At 42.3% G+C, this 19,454-nt stretch overlaps 1 protein-coding gene across 2 annotated transcripts in view; it reads right to left on the reverse strand.

The window, feature by feature from the left end:
• The window catches only part of cyth1a (cytohesin 1a), a 63,324-nt gene extending 46,384 nt beyond the window's left edge, over nucleotides 1-16,940 (reverse strand). Inside the window, exon 1 of one of the 2 annotated variants that reach the window (XM_072692878.1) lies at nucleotides 16,694-16,940. In XM_072692878.1, the coding sequence (XP_072548979.1) occupies nucleotides 16,694-16,712 (19 nt within the window). In that variant the 5' untranslated portion in view covers nucleotides 16,713-16,940. Of the gene's footprint in view, nucleotides 1-1,446; nucleotides 1,561-16,693 lie in introns of those variants that run through there. The other variant, XM_072692880.1, reaches the window with a different exon arrangement.
• Between the last annotated feature and the right edge of the window lie 2,514 nt (nucleotides 16,941-19,454).

The raw sequence follows: 19,454 nt of genomic DNA on the forward strand, positions 1-19,454 counted from the left end.
GACTCAACCCATTCTTCCATCAGGGTGGCACAAAATATATATAAATATCCCATCATTTCTGCTTCTGTCTAGCAGCCTGTATTCTGGCACTGCGCAACCCCTGGAGCCATGTCAACCCTCCACAAAAGCACAGCTATCACACAGCATCAAATTACACCTCTCCGAGCAACAGCACCTTCCCTGCAGCTCTGCCACACTCTAACCTCCCCTGACTGCGACTGCACTCATTGCACTTTTCCCTTCCACAATTCCCCGCACCATAGTTAACTTCTAATTTGTCTGTCTGCGTGGTGGCAGCGAGAGAACGGCCTCGTCCTGCCATTTTTGTTTGCGGAGTGCGTCCTCCGCGCGCCTTCCACTGTTATTTGCCTCAGAAAGGGGCTATTTTCATCCAAGTCTGGCAGATGATTGGGCAGCGATACGGCCTCTTGTGCCTTTTAAGACTTTGGAGGAACAGAAGGCGCAGAGCTGAACTACGATAAGATCTTCGGAGAGATCTTCCGAGCAGGCATTACCCCAAATGAGCTTGAAGGATCTGAAAACAGGACCACAGGAAACAGTGGACGCTTTTAACCCCCCCGAGACACAACATGCACGCTTGGCTGCTTTAAGCGCAGCAAGGGGGCGCCAAGCCCGGGAGCGGATTTCTTTGGAAATCTCGGCCTGCTTGGCAGGGTCCAGCCTGAGGGATTACATATGCCTGCTCTTCTTAACAGCTTTTAGCTGCTGTCCTGTAAAAGCAGGGGGGAACCTAAGCTGACCGTAATGAGACAAAGTTCATTAGGCAGAACGAGCTTGCACTATTTCTGTCCTGATGTTGGTATTCCTCTTCCTCCTTCCAGAGCAGTCAAGTGCACTCTCTCACCATCTCTTTCTCTCTCTCTCTCTCTCTCAAAGCAATTCCCATATTGTTATGATTAATTAACCAGGACCGAGGTCCATATGCTGAGTGACTAAACACTCTCAGCAACACTCTCCAAGCAATGCGGTCACGCTACAGCACCACTGAATACAGAGGATGCTGGACTCAACAACCAACGTTATGTTTGAGGAACTGTTCTTGTTACATCAATGGCCGCAAGTGTTTCTCAATCAGCCTTGCAATCGCAATTTTCCAGACCATGACAACATTCCGAGTGTGCGCAAGCGACCGTCAAAAAACGTCACTTACTCAGAGCGCCGTTCGGCATAAGCCCTTTTTTCTGCAATTCCCGTACTCCCACGGTAGCTGTCTTTATCAGGTAACATCATCTCACCTGTTCCATCCAAGGAATTCCAACAAAAGCCCCAGATTCACAGATTCCGATGAAATTCCGACAGGACTTCTTGAGCTACACCAAACCCACTATACTTATTACTTATCACACCTTTAACACAAGTCATACAGGAAAGATCAACAGCCAGGCACTTCAAGCCAGGCTTCAATCACCTCAACCCTCGCCTTACCTGGGGCAGTGCTCGGCACGGTCGGACACAGGAACGCCTGTAAGCTGGACACGCACAGTTCACTCACAGTCCCCATAGCTTCGGAGGTCTGACGGTCTTTTTGCGAAACACCAAGCAAGCGTCAAGCAGCGCGGTTTCCCCACTGCCTCGCGACTTCCTCTCTCGCTCTTCTGCAATTTCAGGGTGACGGTAGACGAGGATGTGTCAGCGTCAGTCCAGCTGCCATTCTTGAGGCTTTCAGCAGGGCTGCTCTTAGCTCTGTGGGGCTACTGCTCTTCAACTGGTCATGCCTGGATGTGTGCAAGTGGCCGTGTGTGTGTGTGTGTGTAGTGTGTGTGTGTATAAAAGAGAGAGACAGAACTCTCCCTCTGTGATAATTCCAGTGCGTCTCCAGAGCAATTTCCTCAAATCTTGCATTACACTCAGCCTTCTGCTTTAGTTGCACAGCGTCTTAAACTCTCTACACTGTAAACCCCTTTCTCCCTCCCCTCTCTGCTGGCATGTGCTTGACTCTCTCTCTCTCTCTCTCTCTCTCTCTCTCTCTCTCTACTGGCTTGGCTGCTGTTGTGCTTGGTGCCTGTATAAGGTATTCTAAGGTCTAGCAAACTGTAAACACACACACACACACACATGCACACACAGCAGTGCATTACCGGCAAGTCAGCATCCTGATTGACACACAGATATTCACATTTTTCACTTATTTGCACTCACACACTCTCTCGCACACACACACGCTCTCTTGCTCAACATATACACACTCACTGTTTTGAGCCCATTATGACTGAAAGCACATAATCTGCACATTCACTTGGATATTGAAGTATCACAATATTATGTTTAGCCGTACTGCATCAATTCTCAAGCACAGTTGTAAGTCATAGTTGAATTAATAATTAATTTGCTTGTAAAGACTGGTGGCAGACAGTGCTTCATTTTGCGTGTTTAAACCCCTAAACCCCTTTAAAGCTCGCGGTCTTCAGATCACACTGTTCCAATTTCTCAAAAAGTAAACTTTTGGACTCAGATTCTATGTATACAATGTGTTTCATACTATGACAGTTTTTGTAAAACAAAAAAAATATGATCATTTTAAATTGCAATATATCTCTTTGCTTACAGGTTCACAATATATCGCAATATATAGAATCATAACCCCTGTATTGTGTTGTGTGGTGAATCGCCAGGTATTTTGCCAATACACTGCCTAGTCATCCACCACAATTTTGTGCATAAGCTCAATACACACACACACACACCTTACACACTCATCAGCCCCACTGCCCCACCTCCTTACACATAATGACCCTGTTTACACCTGGTCACTTCATGCGACTTCAGTTTCAGGGACCCCGTTTACACCTGGTCACTTTGTGCATCTTCAGTTTCAGGGACCCCGTTTACACCTGGTCACTTCATGTGTCAGTATCAGTACTCCTAGGGTACTTCTCTGGATCTCTCTCACACACACACACACACACACACTTTAAAGCAGAACACTTCAATCTTATCATTTGCCTTTGAGGAGAACGAGATATGTTGAATAAATACGTGCAGAAGTAAGATCACATGTTGCACAGGTTGTTGTTCTAAAGGTTCTGTCCTGTTGTTTTGTAAAATTCTGAAGGCTGATGATGTTTTCAGCGTTCCTCCATTACCTAAACTGCCCATTTCCACTATTTACTCTCATAAAATCTCCACATACTAATCAAGATGGCATTGTTGCTTGGCAACAGGTTGCAGAGGTGATTTGCTGCCATGCTGCCAGAAATGAAATGATTCATTTGCTTTTTCTTATTCACTTCAACACAAAGCCACTGCCAGCATCAGCTCTGCTACTCTGCAAACTACAGTTTACAGAAGCCCCCGCCCTCTGTCTGTCTCGATCCCTCCTTCAAAGAGACAAACACACACACACACACACACACTGTCCGATACATTCACACACACTCTCTCTATACACAGCAGCGACAAGGAGAGAGATGAGAAAGGGGGTGGGGGCAAACAAGACAACAGTAGCCATATCATTACTTATAAACTACTACATTTCCCACAATACCATGATGCAAACCCAACAGCTTACAGTTAAAGGTTTCTGGGCGGCACTTGCACTTCTGAAATCGCTGTGTTTACGGTTTATTCTCCGTGCGACTGTGTGAATTAAACCGTGAGACACCCCCCCCACCCGCCCCCCATGATGGCTCAGTATGTACACACGTACCGTTCCACCCCTACCACATTCTATACTCATCAGTCATGCTACACACCTTTGTACCTACATGTAGCGGAGAACACACACACACACACACACACACACACACACACATACCCACACCTTACACAGTCATCAGTCCCACAGCCTCACCTCCTCCATGACAATCACACACACACACACACAGCCACGGGAAGTGACAAGGAGCATGACATCAAGAGGACAGAGAAGAATGACATGTAGAGTGAAGGAGGGAAAGACACAGAGAAAGACAGAAAGAAAGAGAGACACATAGAAACAGAGAGAGAGAGAGAGAGAGAGAGAGAGATACAGACATTTTTATTTTTAACAATCCTCAATTTTATCATATATCATATCATATATTTCTCATATATTTGGATAAATGAGAGAGAGAGAGTGAGAGAGATAGATAGAGACAGAAAGAGAGAGAGACAGACAGAGAGGGGCCACAGTGCACATTCGGGAGCTGCCGAGTCAGGGAGGGAAAGTGCTGCAGCTGCATGTCAGAGAAACAAGCCCATCTGAGGACACAAACACACACTCTCACACACACTCACACACACACACACACACACAGAGCCCATTCCACCAAGTCAGCGAATGCCTCACACTTCACATTTTAGTATGCATTTCCACATTTAGGGTGCACTTCCACTTTTAGTATGCACTTTCAATCCGATCTGACTCACAATGCAGTAAACACAAGTGTTCACACTTCAGCCTGAGACAGAGCATTAAAAAGCTCATAGCAAGAAAAAACACATCTTTCTGAGACAGAAAAGTGTGATGTGCTATGTAAGCACTGTTAAAGTTATCAAACTTAACCACAATAATGTACTGGTCACTTCCCAGTACCTATTTACCGTATATCATATCCATATACCGTCCCTATACTGTATACCGAAGAAGCTTTCAATGGAAGAATTGACTTTGGTTATGATGCCACAACCTGTGCTACTGGAGCAGAAGCTGTGGGGAAAACCATTGAATGTTGCCCTGCTCCTGCTGACTGTCAGGAGATCCAGACAACCTAAAAGAGTTTTTTTTTTATTTCAGTTCGAATTGAGTTAAGAGTTAAGAGTCAGCCCACGCCTCTTTTTGTGAGTGAGGTACAGGTCAGCCAATCAGAAGAGAGGTTATTTAGGTCAAATGACCTGTTTTGTTGATTTCTGAAGTGAAAATGGAAAGTTCAACTCCTATAAAAGAAAAACAAATACTGTGCAGTTTAATATAATAATAATAATTATTAATAATAATCATTTAATACACAGTTACTGGGACAAAATCCTAAAAACACATAATTTTAAAGTTAGTTCCAACTCACTACATGATTGGCTAAGAGATGTTCTAAGTACTCTGACCGACCCTCTTCAAGTATTACTCCGCCATATGTACACATTACCCAGCAATAACGGCAGCACTTACAAGACAAAAACACCAGCCGTAACAAAGCAGCAATGTAATAATCATACAAGTAGAAAATGATTATACTGAATTATAATGATTTAATTAAAATGTTCAATTTAAATGTAGAAGATTTTACGCAGTTATTCACACAGCATCCCAAAAAGCACACAAGTTGACTAAACACAGAGCAGTACACATCAGAAGTGTTGCTAGGTAGGGTACGCTGCGTGGTTTGAGACACGGCTTTTGATCAGCCAATAGGAGGGCGCATGATCAGCTGCACTATTTAAGGGTAGAATGAATAATTGGAATACAGAGCGGGCAAATACGAAACAAAGTTCAGCATCACATAAACGCAAGATCTTAATATATTTAATTTGATTTGGTTGAAAGTCTGACAATGTTGGGTATGTCCCAATCGCATTCGTAATTACTGATACTAATGAGTATGTAGTAGGTAGTGTAGATAAAAGTGTCAAAGTTGAGTTTACTCAAATGTCCAAGATACTGTACGTACTCAGAACCGGTGGCTGTTTGAGCGTAGATATGATGGACACTATTATCCCACAATGCAATGTGAAACAAAAAGGGCAACCGTGGCTTGTGAACTTGCAGTGGCCTTATAGTGGTAGTGTATAGTGCGCAATTGGGACGCAGCCGTAAACAGCCGCAGTACCCAAGTGCCAATATCCTCTCCCTCTCGTGTATGACTGCTTAAATGTGGCATGTCCAAAGATTTTGGCATATTTAACAAAGTATGTTGAATAGTTTTTTGTTTTATTATTTTATTAATAATTAGTTCATATTCTGTGGAGGATTTGTTCATGTATTTATTATTGTTTATTATTTACATTTATTATTTTGAGGATGGAGCATGTGGTATAGATAAGAGTGTCAGCATTGAGTTTACTCACATATCCATGATACATACTTGATATCAGGTGTTTTTTTGTGTGGTTCGTGTGGTTACGAAGGACACCATTATCCCACAATGCAATGCGAAACAGAAAGAGAGGAGCTACTCATGTCTGGAAGAATTATTAGAAAAATATGTATATGTAAAAAGAAAGCCCCCAGTATTCTCAGGCCCCAGATACTATAAAAATAGCCTGCCCAATAGATACACAATACAGCCCTATACTATATGACCTCCACTGACCTTAAGAGTTACACTGGTGCACAGATACAGAGTGTGGAACTGTGCAACTAGTCCACCTCTCCCTCTTCCCCATTCACCACAGGATGTTACATATTGAACCACATATTAGTCGGGTGGTGGAACATTCTCAACACAGCAGTGACGCTGGTATCTGTACTGCAATGCTACTGCGTGTGGTGCTGGTATGAGTGGACCAGGCACAGCGGTGATGCTGAGCTTTTACACACGTCGGTGTTACTGCCCCACCTATCAGTGTCCTGTCGTGAGCTGCTCTGTGGTCACACGTGAAGAGCAACAGGATGGCTAAGACAAATTAAGCATCAACAGGGCCACAGTCTCGAAGGGTGCTTCCAGGCAGTGCGGTACGGCTTTGTACGGCAAGTTATCTGAATCCGGAACTATCCGTTTCCTGTAGCCATGTAGCCTTTCCCTCAGTTTGTAAAGTACTTAATAAAATGGCAGACAACAGGAATGGTGGAGGTCAAGTTAAGATCTGGAAGACCGAAAAACTTCAGGGAGAACTGCACATTAATCAAACCCCCCGTTTGACCATAAAAAACCTCTGGAGTGGTGGTGCACTGTTCTACTGTGCAGCAATACCTGTGTCTTCATCACAAAAACAGTGTATGACATTTTCAGGAGCTAATCAAGCCATTTTGGAAAGAAGAGAAGGAGATGGAAATATGAAACTGTAAAAGATAATAATGCTGCTTAATTTTTCATTTTTTAAATCTCACCACCGCAACATGAGGAGTTACCTACAACCTCACCGCTACATGAGGAGTTACCTACAACCTCACCGCAACATGAGGAGTTACCTACAACCTCACCGCTACATGAGGAGTTACCTACAACCTCACCGCAACATGAGGAGTTACCTACAACCTCACCGCAACATGAGGAGTTACCTACAACCTCACCGCTACATGAGGAGTTACCTACAACCTCACCGCAACATGAGGAGTTACCTACAACCTCACCGCTACATGAGGAGTTACCTACAACCTCACCGCAACATGAGGAGTTACCTACAACCTCACCGCTACATGAGGAGTTACCTACAACCTCACCGCAACATGAGGAGTTACCTACAACCTCACCGCTACATGAGGAGTTACCTACAACCTCACCGCAACATGAGGAGTTACCTACAACCTCACCGCAACATGAGGAGTTACCTACAACCTCACCGCTACATGAGGAGTTACCTACAACCTCACCGCAACATGAGGACCCTAGTACAGGGAAGTAAAGCACCCCAACTGTTCACCAGTAAAGAGGCCAGTAGGCGCAGTGTTTCTGCTAGATAGACTATATCAGCTTCAGAAACGTCATGAAATTGCAATTCCAAAACTCTGCAGAGGGCTTGAAACAACAGATTCAGGAATTGGACACATGTGAGGACGTCCAATCCCGTCTTCCTATCCTAGAAATAGGAAAGACCGAAAGGAGGGAAGATAGAAACGTAGATTAAACTTGCTAACGTTAAATTAGATACTAGTTAGCGAATGTTAAATTAGATACTAGTTAGCGAATGTTAAATTAGATACTAGTTAGCGAATGTTAAATTAGATACTAGTTAGCGAACAGCAACAACCTAACAAACTAGCTAACATTAAATTAGATTCTAACTAGCTAATGTTAAACTAACAAACTAGCTAACGTTAAAATAGATTCTAGCTAGCTAATGTTAAACTAACAAATTAGCTAATGGTAAAATAGATACTAACTAGCTAATGTTAAACTAACAAACTAGCTAACATTAAAATAGATACTAACTAGCTAACGTTAAATTTGATACTAGCTAGCTAATGGTAAACTAACAAACTAGCTAACGGTAAAATAGATACTAACTAGCTAATGGTAAAATAGATTCTAACTAGCTAATGTTAAACTAACCAACTAGCTAACGTTAAAATAGATACTAACTAGCTAATGTTAAACTAACAAACTAGCTAATAGTAAAATAGATTCTAACTAGCTAATGTTAAACTAACAAACTAGCTAACGTTAAAATAGATACTAGCTAGCTAATGGTAAACTAACAAACTAGCTAACGTTAAAATAGATACTAGCTAACTAATGGTAAAATAGATACTAACTAGCTAATGTTAAACTAACAAACTAGCTAACGGTAAAATAGATACTAACTAGCTAATGTTAAACTAACAAACTAGCTAACATTAAAATAGATACTAACTAGCTAACGTTAAATTTGATACTAGCTAGCTAATGGTAAACTAACAAACTAGCTAACGGTAAAATAGATACTAACTAGCTAATGGTAAAATAGATTCTAACTAGCTAATGTTAAACTAACCAACTAGCTAACGTTAAAATAGATACTAACTAGCTAATGTTAAACTAACAAACTAGCTAATAGTAAAATAGATTCTAACTAGCTAATGTTAAACTAACAAACTAGCTAACTTTAAAATAGATACTAGCTAGCTAATGGTAAACTAACAAACTAGCTAACGTTAAAATAGATACTAGCTAACTAATGGTAAAATAGATACTAACTAGCTAATGTTAAACTAACAAACTAGCTAACGGTAAAATAGATACTAGCTATCTAATGTTAAACTAACAAACTAGCTCATGTTAAAATAGATACTAGCTATCTAATGGTAAACTAACAAACTAGCTAACGTTAAAATAGATACTAACTAGCTAATGTTAAACTAACAAACTAGCTAATGGTAAAATAGATACTAACTAGCTAATGTTAAACTAACAAACTAGCTAACGTTAAAATAGATACTAACTAGCTAATGTTAAACTAACAAACTAGCTAACGTTAAAATAGATACTAACTAGCTAATGTTAAACTAACAAACTAGCTAACGTTAAAATAGATTCTAACTAGCTAATGTTAAACTAACAAACTAGCTCACGTTAAATTAGATACTAACTAGCTAATGTTAAACTAACAAACTAGCTAACGTTAAAATAGATACTAACTAGCTAATGTTAAACTAACAAACTAGCTAACGTTAAAATAGATACTAACTAGCTAATGTTAAACTAACAAACTAGCTAACGTTAAAATAGATTCTAACTAGCTAATGTTAAACTAACAAACTAGCTAACGTTAAATTAGATACTAACTAGCTAATGTTAAACTAACAAACTAGCTAACGTTAAAATAGATACTAACTAGCTAATGTTAAACTAACAAACTAGCTAATAGTAAAATAGATTCTAACTAGCTAATGTTAAACTAACAAACTAGCTAACGTTAAAATAGATACTAGCTAGCTAATGGTAAACTAACAAACTAGCTAATAGTAAAATAGATTCTAACTAGCTAATGTTAAACTAACAAACTAGCTAACGTTAAAATAGATACTAACTAGCTAATGTTAAACTAACAAACTAGCTAACGTTAAAATAGATACTAACTAGCTAATGTTAAACTAACAAACTAGCTAATAGTAAAATAGATACTAACTAGCTAATGTTAAACTAACAAACTAGCTAATGGTAAAATAGATACTAACTAGCTAATGTTAAACTACATACAAACTAGTTAATGGTAAATTAGATACTAGCTAGTTAATATGTTAACAACAATCTAGCTGACATTAATGTAGAAAAAGAACATTTGCAATGTAACCTAAAGCCCGTCACACACTGGACACGCCACCTCCCTTCCAAAAATTCTTCTTTGAGATGGTCTTTTGGTAAACAAACAAACAAACAAACAAACGATATGGCTAAGTAACCTCATCTCGCATCTTTCTCAAACAGCCAGAGATGCTGAATGGTTTATATCATTTAATTTATGCGAGTAAAGTGTACAAATGAAGTTGAACCTAGCGATTAGCGGCTCTCGCTGCAGCAACTCTATATAACAGTGCTCTGATACGCAACGCTTTGCTACACTATTGATGTTCAGCGGGTCAACTAATTATTACCACTAATAAATGAAAAATATATAACAATTATATTGCTGCACTACGTAAGCAATGGATGAAAGATGCCACGTGTATAGATGCTCTAAATGCTGTAAATAAATAGTTCACAAAACTATTTCTTTTATCTAATTATTTATCTTATTGGAAATTCTGCAGTTGTAGTATCTTTTCACGTTCATCAGCCGGCAGGGAGGGAGTGGGAGGTTTGTGGGGGCCTACCACTGCTGCTGGAAAAGAAAAATCCCTAGCGGAAACTGATGTGTGTATCAGAAACTACAGAACCTATAATTCCCACAAGTGTGTATATTAATCTCTGACCTATAACTCACCCATGGACATCACTTTAACTTGTAGACCATGGTTTGTTTATTCAATAATGTATACAATAGAAAAGATTGTGCTTAATCATAGGCCCTACAAACAAAACATCACCCACTAATTAAAGCAGCAGTCCTTAATATTTTTTTCATTTCAACTAAAGGAGAGGTAGTCTGCACGAAAATACCAGCAAAAGCCTAATATATTCAGTCTAACAATAGAGTGGTCTGTTAGTCTTTCAATAGAGTTTTACATACCATCCAGCACCGTCCGCTAATTACCTGAGCAACCACGGCGCTGTTCATGGTGCTGATACAAGCAGGACGACTACTGCGAGACCTACTGCAAATGTGGAGTAATCGGAGCGGCCAACTCTATATTTATTCACCCACTGTGAAACCCAAGAAATGTTTACATTTATCCGCTCTGGAAGGAGACCACATCACATAAAGTACTCCTCCGCATGCTCAATGCAATTACACATTCTCACCAGAGAGGTCTCCAAATCCCCAAAACTTACGGATTGACGCTTTAACGCTCTTTAAACACCACATAATTGGAAAGAAGGGAACTACATGGGTTTTCAGGGTAGAATGCAGGGCTACTTGCATATGATACAAAGAAACTCCAGTTCATGAGATCTGCTCAATAAAGCTTACATTAGCTCGTCCAGAGGAAGGGGCCAATGTGCCAAAAGGGTTAGGCAGTCATGAAACTATGTATCTTAGCAGTTGGGTTGTTTTTGCTTAGAATATACTATATACCCTTGGAATAACTACAAAGAAACATTGCTAGTTAAAAGGGCTGGTTAGAAGAGCACAGGTTTGGTTGCTGACTTCTCTGGGACCTCCAGCCACTGTATGGGACTTGTTCAGCTCAACCATCAGCTCTCCTTATTTACTAGATATTGGATGGTAATTGAAAACACTGTTATATAATTTTCCCAGTGCTTTCATCTCTCTTGCTTGTTTTGAACTGGAGCAGCTTCCAAAATCAACAGTGCTACGATGTCGCCATCATGTGGTCACCAAGTGGAAGATTAGTCAAGGCAAGCTAAAACGCATGTCGTTTCACCTTGCAAACCACCCACCCCCTAATGAGAAGGCAAGAGGCAGCAACCGTAAACTCATCCCATCAGATCTTGTGGGAACTGTCAGAGTGCCTAGAGATAAAATGGCACAAGAGACCCCAAAAAAACAAAAAACAAAAACAAAGCCCAAACAAACTTCCGAGGCCTGGCAGAACAGTCGCAGTCTATTTTTCGCTCTTCACACAAGCGATCTGATGTGTGCTGTCTTTCTCTCCTGCTCTCTCTCTCTCTTTCTCTCATGCCTGAGGACTACTGAAGAGCTACTGTTGCGCTGCCAACACCCACACAGCCTCTCCTCGTCCTCACCTAGGCAGCACACTGCGCAGGGCTGTGTGGAGGCTTGGGATAGAGAGATACTGGAAAGAGGTGATGAGCTCATGTTTTAGACCAAAGCCAGCACAGAAAATGAGCTTTTTTAGCTTTGGTTTTGAGGGACACGCCACACGTTGACTGCAGAAGACCTTCAAGAAGGTTCGGCAGACTCCAGTGCAGCGGTGCACTGTTCTACTGTGCAGCGCCGTCTGCATGAACAGAGTGGCCAGACGAAGAAAACACAAACTACAGCGTCACAAGACACATCTAAACAAGCCTGAAAGTCACGTGGATGAAAAAGAAATGTACAACTGTTAGAGATGGAAATTTTAAATGAATCTTGCTTAAAATATACATTTTAAAATGTGTTAACTTTGTGCCTTTTGGAAATCAGGTCATTTTTTACTTGCTTAACACAATGTTTGCATGTTTGCATACCGCTGTACATGGCCGAAGAGGGACACGTGTTAAAGGGGGTGAGGTCTTCCCATCAAAATCAGCTTGTGCAGCATCTTTCTGATGGTAGATCCATATACTTTGGCACCAACTGCGGTAAAAGCTATTTGTAGGTCCCGTGATGACGTCTTTTTGACTTGTCTTTTAGTCTGCTCTTGGGCTGATCTTGCTAGGACAGTCTGACCTGGTCTGATGTTGCAAGTCAATTCACTAGTAATTTAATTTCCGGACAGCAGAGCGGCTGATTTCTGATGGCTGCCGCCTTCTTTCTGAAGGCCTCAGAGAGCTCCTTACTTGGCAGTCCTGCATCCTTAGCCTGCACCCTATCAGCCTATGGGTTTTACATGGTCTCCTAATTTGAAGGTGCTAGTAATCACCGTAAGCATTCAGTACACGATCGATTGGTGGAAGCAGCTCACAGTCTCCAGTCTTCACCATGCGCCTGTCTCCAGCATGTAGCTTCAGTCTCTGGAGGCTGACATTGCATTCAAACTACTTGAACACGTCATCTGCTTTGAGAAGCTGGAACTATAAAAGAAAAGCTCAGCGTGAGCGGTATGGCGGGTTCCCTTTGAGCGAGTTCAAAAAGTGTCTCCTCGCTTTAGTGTGCTCTGCATGTGGGAGGCGAGGCAGAGAGCTCCAGAGGCACAGGTGGTTCACACAAGCAACCCACACGCACACAAACACATTTTTCACAGGAACGGTGCCGGCACAAAGCACAACAGCTCGTCACAGCTGACACTCATACTGGCCGTCTGATTCAACGCCAGCCCTGCGTCTGAATTCGATGTCTCTCACGGTGGGGCATCTGATCTGGGTTCAGCCGTCTGGGCTGAAAAGCAAGAATCAAGACTGCACTGACCGGTCTCGCAGATCACACACCTGCAGGTCTTGTCAGAGACCTGCAAGTGAGAGCAGGCTTTGTCCAGAACCTCAAGCCGAGTTAAAGCGGCCAGTGTTTTGTGCAGCGGGGAACCTGCGGGGAACCTGCGGGGTCTTCTAGGAGACTTGGTATCTAAAAAAAACAGTATAATATAAATACTCCTTTAATTGTTTTAGTGAAACCAGGTTGAAAAAAACCTTGAAATACAATAAGAGAAATTATCCAATCAGGATGCTTTTACTTATAGTATCCAGGCCAGATACAGCCAAGTAATATCTCCCATTGGTGAGGGCTTCAAGAGATGGTCTGAAGGTCTTAAACAATAGATCAACCCCCAAAGTAACTGGAACGGGAATCACTTCAGCATCAGTTGTGGCAAGAACTGCCTGTAGGTCCTGTGAGAACATTAAGGATGACTTCTTTACACATCTTGTGGTCTGCTCCTGAGCTCCCAGCACAGTCTGAACTGGCCATGTTGGCAATTGATTCACTTGTAATTGTTTTCTGGACAGCAGATTTCTAACTGGAAAGGGATTTAGGATCACAGAACAGTCTCTTGCAGACCTGCATCTACAGCCTTCCCAATGAAGGCCTCAGAGGGCTCACTGGAGCTTTCAATGGTGATAACATTTACAACACTCCTTTCAACAATCAAGAGCAAACCAGACTGAACGTCTGTGATTTAAACATAACAGCCCATTCAAAATCCTCTCTAACAATTTTCTAATCGTCTGCAGCTGATGTGGAGCATCTCCTTCTAATTTGAACATTTCTATTAATTTAATTTCACCAATTGCTTTTAAAAGACGTTTCTTCAGTTTTATTTGTTTAGGAGATTTTAGGTTAGTTAAATATGTCTGAATCTCAGTTGTAAATATTAAGAGAATTGAGATATTTGTACAAATACGACCATGCACATGTAAAGACCGTCAGAAACAAGGTTAGATTGAGAGGTATTGCAGCTGATTCGGAGTTATGAGGCCTAGAAGACCAGCACGCAGGCTTGAACCATGCATTTTTACGTGATAGTTTAGGGTAATGGATCAGACTGACCATTTTTTTGGCCAGTATCGGACCAGCGCTGATACGGAGTATCAGATCAACGCACCCCTCGTTAGAATACAGCTTATGCTCACTTATGGAATACATGCACAATGTTGCTTTTCTCTGTCTTTACTCCAATAGTCCATACCACGGTAATTCTGTTGAACATTGTGGTTTCGTTGACATTACATCACACCATATCTGCACCTTTACACTGCATGTTGTTTTGTTCCATCTCAAGGCATCCTACATGAAATTCCCTAACGCACACTCTCACATCCTTAAACTCATCAGATAGAGTCGAAAACTGTCACAAAATCATAACATTGCAGTGTTTGTGCTCAGATGGAAATGTGGCTCGGTGCAATTACCACCATTATACAGACACAGAAATTGCCAGTGCTGTGCAGTCACTACCACACGATCCCTGCTAGCTAAAATCAGCACGGAAACAGTACAGTTGGATTGTCATGGTCCGAAGAACCCGACGAAGGCTGGACGAAGGTAGATTTGGACAGAAAATATCTTAAATCACTCCACCGACTCACACACGGAGCTTTTGAGGTGTTTTTCAGTGCTTTCTGCAAGTGGCCAAAGGCAGGAAAATGGTGGGAGGCTCACACACAGTGTCATTAAGTAGGGGTCCCATGTAAGGGAAAGACCCTAATCAGGACAAACTCTTGTAGACCTTAGTTCAGTCCAGTTTTGGTAGCCTGAAGAAGAAGTGTTAGTAGGTGTGTGTACGCACAGTTATTCATCCACTCAGCTTTGATGCATTGTGCTGCAGTGCACTGGCTAGCTAACTCAAGCTGGTCCAACTGGCTTAGCTGGTGGATGAGCTTAGCGAGCAGCATATCCAACATTACCCTCATTATAACCAGCTAGCCACCCTGACCATCAAAGACCAGCTTAGACCACCTGAAACCAGATCCAATGGACCAAGTTTCATTGGAGTTTCTTTAGCAGGGCGGCGATACGCCACAACCTGTGAGCTTGTGTAACCTGGAATTTACTTGGGTTTACTGGGGAAGGTGCAGGTATTTGTCACTGTACAACGTGTCCTCCACATTTATCCCACCTAGGATTAGGTACCATTAGAATAACCATTAGGCCACGACGTCCCCCTTTGACTTTACTACTCTGTGTCTTTAATTTGAAGTCCTTCATCTCTTGGTAATCTCGGAAAGTCCCAAGTTTACATGTTTGTGCAGGCCTTCTGAACACACAGTGGGACCCACGCTATCTCTAGTGAACTGTTCCTTCCAAACAGGCTGATAGGGCGCAGGCTAAGGATGCAGGACAGCCAAGTAAAACTGATTAGGGCTTGCATTTCAGGGCTTAATACCCTTTATCAGATTACAGAATGGATGTAATAGAGAACCACCTTGGGGTGATACAGACATGAAGATAAGCGAGAGAGATAAGCATTACTCTGGTGTGTAAATGGACGCAGGACAGCAAGTATCCTGAGAAGCCTGAGGAGATATCAGATGCTTTATGTAAGGTCGGTCACTTGGTAAATGTAGCACAGTCCTTGTCGTGTCAATTAGTCTATGGTGTGCTCGTTCGTGGGCGGGTTGTGGCCGAAATCGTCTGCTGGTGCTGTCCAATGGAATATTGACATATTGCTGTGCACAGTGCATGGGCCCTTATATGTCCTATATGTCATGACTCCCTAACCAGGTTTATGGGATGATATCTTTCTCTCTCTCTCTCTCACATACATACATGTTTCCTACACATTACATCTCCATTCAACTGCTAATCAAATTCCAGTGCCATTAACTTCCTAGGAGAGACGGTCTCCTACAAGGGCACAGCTCAGCTCTATTCCGAGATGCATCATGCACTTAGCGAGCCACACTATGAATAATTAACACCAGACTTTCCATTTTGATGAGTAAGACCAGTACACCGTGGCCTCCACGGCCATGCATCCTTACAATACATGGGCCGACTACAGCTTGCTCTACCCTCATACTCGGTGGGGAAACGAGGAACCTCTTCAGCAGGGATTTCCGCCCGCTTCTGCCTATGACAGGCCGACAGCCACTGGAAATATGACTGAATGATCAATGAAGCTGCATGGAGGAGTTGTGAAAAGTTCTGAAGGCATTCCTGACACTCCCAACACAGATGGGAGTCAGTGAAAGCACGGAGGTTCTGGCCTCTGGCCTCTAAGGCTATGAATGATCAGTCCCCAAAAGTGTGCCTGGATGTCTTCAGATCTGTCAGGCAGATCCAGGTCTAGGGATGGTCACGGTCTTGAGGGAGCAGCCTTGCCGCAGAATCCGCGCACAGCGGCAGGACATGCTGTCAGTGTTGCTCACAGCGCCGTTAATAATCCACTCGTTTTAATGCTAGCTACCTGTTCATCTCGCCCGCAGATGACTTCAGATGCGCTGCGAAGGGAAGCGTGACTTACCGTAGCTCCCCTCGTCCATGGCCAATGACTGACTGACTGACAGGGGCGTTCTCCGTGAAGCAGGTCTTCTCCGGCTCGCTGGCTCGCCTTTTCTCCTTCTCTCCTTCTCTCGGTCTCTCCAATCAGCCTACCGACTCCTAGCAGCGCCTCAGGCCGCCTCACGGTGCCCCCCGCCCCGGCCGTCTGCAGCCACCGTGCCGCTGCTGCTGCTGCTGCTGCCGCTGCTGCGGTTGTGGGCTCTGCCAGGCTGCTGGGTCCAAACCTCCCTCCCTCCACTCCTGCTGGACCTGGAGCGATGGGCGGGGCTTCACGGATGGTGACGTAGGAGATCGGGATGTTAATGCATCTGCAATGCTAATAGCTAATGGCTAATACAAGTTTTTCTCAAATATTTTAAAAGTTCGCGTAAATTTGCTTCTGGGGATTGTTACAGTGTGTCAGATCATCTTCATCATCCAGTCATATTCTTCCGTATGCACGAATAAAAATAAATACCTCATTCACTTTGATCAGGGGAGAAATATTATATTATTATGATTAGATTTACTGGACATCACAATTTAATATTTAAACATAAAACAGTGAATTCATACAAATTGAAGCGCAAGTCATCAGTCGTGTCCTGTTAAGATATGCTGAACCATCTTCAGATAAACGCAGGGAAAACCAAAGAACTGGTGGTGGATTTCAGCAGGTGCAGACACCCCCCTCCATCAGTGAACATCCAGGGTATGAACATCTGCTGTGGTCTGCTGGGGCAGTAGCATCTCGACGGCAGATAAGAAGAGACTGGACAAACTCATAAAGAGGGCCGGCTTTGTCCTGGGGTGCTTCTTAGACCCAGTGCAGGTGGTGGGAGACAGGAGGATGACAACCAAGCTGGCATCCATGCTGGAGAACAGCTCCCACCCCATGCATGAGACTCTGGCAGCACTGGGCAGCTCCTTTAGCGACAGGCTGCTTCACCCCAAGTGTGTGAAGGAGCGGTATCGCAGGTCCTTCCTTCCTGCTGCCGTCAGACTACACAACCAGCACTGCTCCCAGCGGACCACATACACACACTTAACTACACACACATGTTCATGTTCAGGGAACAGAGATCCCTCAAACCCTCTTGCTATCCCTTCCTGCTGTGACACTGAGAATTTCCCCACTGCGGGACTAATAAAGGATTATCTTATCTTATCTTATTCTTCCGTATGCAAGAATGAAAATAAATACCTCATTCACAAATATTAAATTGCAATATAAATATAAATATAAATATTTAATTGCAATACGTCCATTAAAAAAACGAATTCATACAAATTCAAGCGCAAGTCATCAGTCGTGTCCTGTTAAGATATTGTCAGACTATATTATTATTATCATTATAAAATCATTTATATTTGATTATATAATTTCCTGGGTTTTAATAATATGTGGTTTGATTTACAGATGCAATTGTCGACAAACACAATATCACTAATTTAGAAACGCACATACAGTTGTGCTGTTCATGTCTTTTATTGAAGCACATTGATTGAAGCAGGCTAGAAAAAGTAAGTGAACCCTTGAATTAGATAACCTGTAGATTCCCTTTGGCATCACCTCCACCAAACATTTCCAATAGCTGCAAATAAGATTTGCACAATGTTGAAGGGAATTTTTTGACAATTCCCTGCAAATGTGCCTCACTTCAAATGTTGTTCAAATGTTTCCTCCTTACACAAAACATAAATCTGCTTTTTTTTTCTTTTTTTTTTTTACCTGTTCCTTTAGTTAATTTACTCCTGTGCTTTAAGTCATTGTCCTGTGGTATCACCTACTGTCTCTTCAGCTTGTGGTCACATACTTATACTTTCACCCTTGAATTCCTTGAATGATCACATGGTGTCCAGGCCATGAGGCAGCAAAGCAGCCCCAAACCATGATGCTCAGATGTTAGTATGCAGAGTTTTTTCCCTCCAAACATGGTGTAGTGCATTAGGCTTTCGTCTATTCTATTCTATGCTTTTCATGAAAATACACATTCAACTCCACACATTTTGTACTACATCCTGTGGCCAAAAAGTTTGAAAGTCAGTCCACAAGACCAGTTTCCTAAGGCATCAGGGTTGTTTAGATACGTCTTTGAAAACGTCCGATTCTGAATTCTAGGCGCAAAGATGCAGGAAAGGGTTTCTTCTGTGCGTCTTCCATGAAGGTCATATGTATGCAGGAGTTGCTGCACAATTGAATAGTGCACCCCCATTCCAGTGACTGCTAAATCTTCCTCGAGGTCTTTTGCAGTCAAATTGGCTTGTTAATTAGCTTTCTAACAATCCTACGAGCAGTCTATTTGGTCTTCCAGACCTCCATCTGACCTCCACTATTCTTGATATCTTAATTCAATTACAAACTAAGGAAAAGGCCACCGTTTTAATAAAGCTTTGAAATTTGATCACCTGGCCTTTTTTAACAATGATTGTGAAGAACACTTCGTCCTAACAAGCCTGTACAAGCTAACTATGGTCTGAGACCTTAAAGTTGATTAGAGTGCTCAGCCTCCTGCATGGTCCTCACTTCCTTTAAAGTGTAGGCCTTTCAGAAATCAATTAATCTTTGAAATGTGTCCTTCAGCATCAGTTCCACCAACACTTTCTACAGAGATCAGCTTATTTTTGTCCTCTTCCTGAATTTTAAGTACTGTCTTAAACGAGGGCCCTGTCTAAGAAGAGTGTGCATTCTCTAACACAGGACTCCCAGACATCTAACCACTGAGAAGGTCCTAGTTACAACT

Source organism: Salminus brasiliensis, chromosome 12, assembly GCF_030463535.1.
Source record: "Salminus brasiliensis chromosome 12, fSalBra1.hap2, whole genome shotgun sequence".
Classification (NCBI taxonomy): domain Eukaryota; kingdom Metazoa; phylum Chordata; class Actinopteri; order Characiformes; family Bryconidae; genus Salminus; species Salminus brasiliensis.